Below are 2854 nucleotides of genomic sequence, written 5' to 3'. Positions count from 1 at the left end.
AGGGTTTAACTGATCCCTCCGTACGTGATGCACCTCCCTCTGGGAGCGAGAGCTGGCGCCGGTCTCCACTCGCCGGCAGACCCGCTCCCGTCCTGGGGCCCGGGCCGGCGGGCGGGCGGAGCGGGGCAGTGGCGGCGGGTGACGGCTCTTGCCTCCCCTCTACCCGCAGGTTTGGTTCCAGAACCGCAGGATGAAGGACAAGCGGCAGCGCCTGGCCATGACCTGGCCTCACCCGGCCGACCCGGCGTTTTATACCTACATGATGAGCCACGCGGCGGCCACCGGCAATTTGCCCTACCCGTTCCCGTCCCACCTGCCCCTGCCCTACTACTCCCACATGGGCATCGGAGCCACACCGGCCTCTGCTGCCACTCCCTTCAGTACCCCCCTGAGGCCGCTGGACACCTTCAGGGTTCTCTCCCACCCCTACCCGAGACCAGAACTGCTGTGCGCCTTCAGGCATCCCTCTCTCTACTCTGCCCCGACTCATGGACTCAGCAGCGCCGGGGGCAACCCCTGCTCCTGCCTGGCTTGCCACAGCGGCCAGTCCCACGGGCTGGCGCAAAGACCCTCCGGATCAGACTTTACCTGTTCGGCCACAACCAGGACTGACTCCTTCCTCACTTTCACACCCTCTGTGCTGAGCAAAGCCACCTCAGTTTCCATGGACCAGCGAGAAGAAGTACCTTTAACGAGATAAACTTTCGTCTCAGGGTTATTAAAAACTCGCCCCTTTCCCGGGCTTCTCTTCGAGTTAATGTACCTACAGCCAATGTTTATTTAATCGTGTTCTCTCCCCAGAAGTGGTCACCTACGGGAAAAAAAAAAAAGACTAAAAAAAGCACAGTCTTAAAAGGATTTACATTCCAAGGGGGAAAAAAGAAAGAAGGAAACAAATGACTAGTGATTTATCTATGAGAAGGATTTTAGGCACCGAAGAAGAAGAAGAAGAAAACTAACCCGAATGAAATACACTCCGGTAACCTATAGAAATGACCTGGGACTTTTTTTTTTTTCCATGGACGGACTTCTTACTAAGGGCTGGGACTTCTGCGGGTCACAGCAACAAAGCTTATGCACAAACCTACGAGACGGAGAAGGAAAATCTGAAATACTTGAAAGAAACATTATGTTGATAACGAAAAGGCTTGTGCGCATGAAGAAAGCAAAGATATAATCTACCAGAGCGTTCACAAAATAAAAACAAGGAGCAAACAGCAAAACCAAAAGGTTTCTGGATTGCACCTCAACAGTATTATCCAGTTGTCTCTATAGAGAAAAACAATGCTTTGCCATAAAGAAAACCTGTCATTCTGTACATGGCTTTCGTGGTTTAATTGCATTCTTTACTCTCCCTAGTCTCTTCCTTCGTTTAGAGCAGAAATCCAGCATTTGGTCTCCTCTTTCATTCCAACTTTTATTTTTAAGAGACAGACTAGAACTGTCAGGGAAAAAAAATACCAGCTCCTGCCTCTTTATGGGTTAGAGCTATTTGTCCTTTAAATAACAATGTCCTATTATCAGTCGCTGAAATGTGCATACACTGACGAAATTAGCAAGTGATGTATATGTAAAGAGGGTTTTTGAATATCGAATGTATAATGCTCTGTGAGCAGAGACCCTGTGCAAGACACTAACAAGCCGCCAAGGGAAGAGATTAGGTGACAGGGAGCACAACTCCTTCAGACAATCACCAGTCTGCAAATTGGAGCAAAGGCGGTTTCCCTTCCTTTGTACTTCAGCCTTCCGTTCTCTTATTGACTTTTCTTTCTTCTTTTTCTTTCTTTCTTTCTTTCTTTCTTTCTTTCTTTCTTTGTTTCTTTCTTTCTTTCTTTCTTTCTTTCTTTTCATGCGTTGAGTTTTGTGTTTCCTTCCCCACCTCTAATCTTTGAATTTGTATGATTTGTATGTGTCCTTCACACTGATCCCTCTTCCTTCTGGAGGAGTATTTCTTTCACAAGCACACCAATCCGCCTCCCGCCTCCTCTTTCAGGTATTTCGGAAGGAGGTAGCATCATTGATTTTGCTTGGATTTCTGTCAGCCTAAAATTCCAAAAAACACGGGCACTGGCCCAAACCCGGAATTGCTTATTTCATTCTATTTTAAAATAACCCAAAGAATACACTGTTATAATTTGTTGCCATGTCGGAATAAAACTTAATAACAATAACAACATCAACAACGATAATAATAGCAGACACATTTTAACAACATATCACCCATATTTTTATTGTGCTTGTTAAAAAAAAAAAAAAAGGTAAAAGTGTTTTCACATTCTTGCAGCTTCTGATAGTTACAGTTCAACAGGAGAATAAATGCTGCACAGAACAAAGACATGTTGACACCTCCACTATCTACTTTGTGTTAAATTGCTGAGGAGCCTCTGCTTTATTGTCACACCAGAGACTTTTTGTCCCTAGGACAGGGAGTGAACAGCAGCGTTTCCCTATGGCGGATGGAGAGCAGGGAAAAGACACGGGCGTGCCAGGATATATTTTTCCAATCAAAAAGATTTTGTTTATTAGAGCTTTTTAAAAACTGATCCAAAGTCACCAGCTTTAAGTCATTAAGGGCAGAATGAGATGTCCTCGTGGACATAGAAACGGATGGCCCCTTTTTGGACACCCACAAATAAATCCCCCCCCTCCATCCCCCCGGAAATAACAATTGTAAACAGCGTCCAAGGGCAGAGCCGAACAACATCTGAGCTCTGCAGTCCTTTCCTCCCCGACTTCGTCTTTTAGCAGACGAGAGAAGAACTAGTCCAACAATCCGTGAGTTGCGGAGCGAGTGCCTGATACAACCCCGTGGCGACCAGGGGAAAGGGAGCCCTGAAGAGGCCGGGGGGGCAGC

General features: G+C 46.7%; 1 protein-coding gene across 1 annotated transcript; it reads left to right on the top strand.

The window, feature by feature from the left end:
- Window positions 1-169: 169 nt before the first annotated feature.
- EVX1 (even-skipped homeobox 1) lies at window positions 170-700 on the top strand (the record flags this gene model as incomplete). Its single annotated transcript, XM_010170477.1, has 1 exon — window positions 170-700. A coding segment is annotated over one exon (531 nt), but the record flags the coding sequence as incomplete, so codon positions are not given.
- Window positions 701-2854: the final 2154 nt, after the last annotated feature.

This window comes from Antrostomus carolinensis, unplaced genomic scaffold, assembly GCF_000700745.2.
Source record: "Antrostomus carolinensis isolate BGI_N321 unplaced genomic scaffold, ASM70074v2 scaffold31156, whole genome shotgun sequence".
NCBI classification, from domain to species: domain Eukaryota; kingdom Metazoa; phylum Chordata; class Aves; order Caprimulgiformes; family Caprimulgidae; genus Antrostomus; species Antrostomus carolinensis.
Note: the sequence above shows the minus strand (reverse complement) of the source record. Positions and strands in the feature narration are given on the sequence as shown.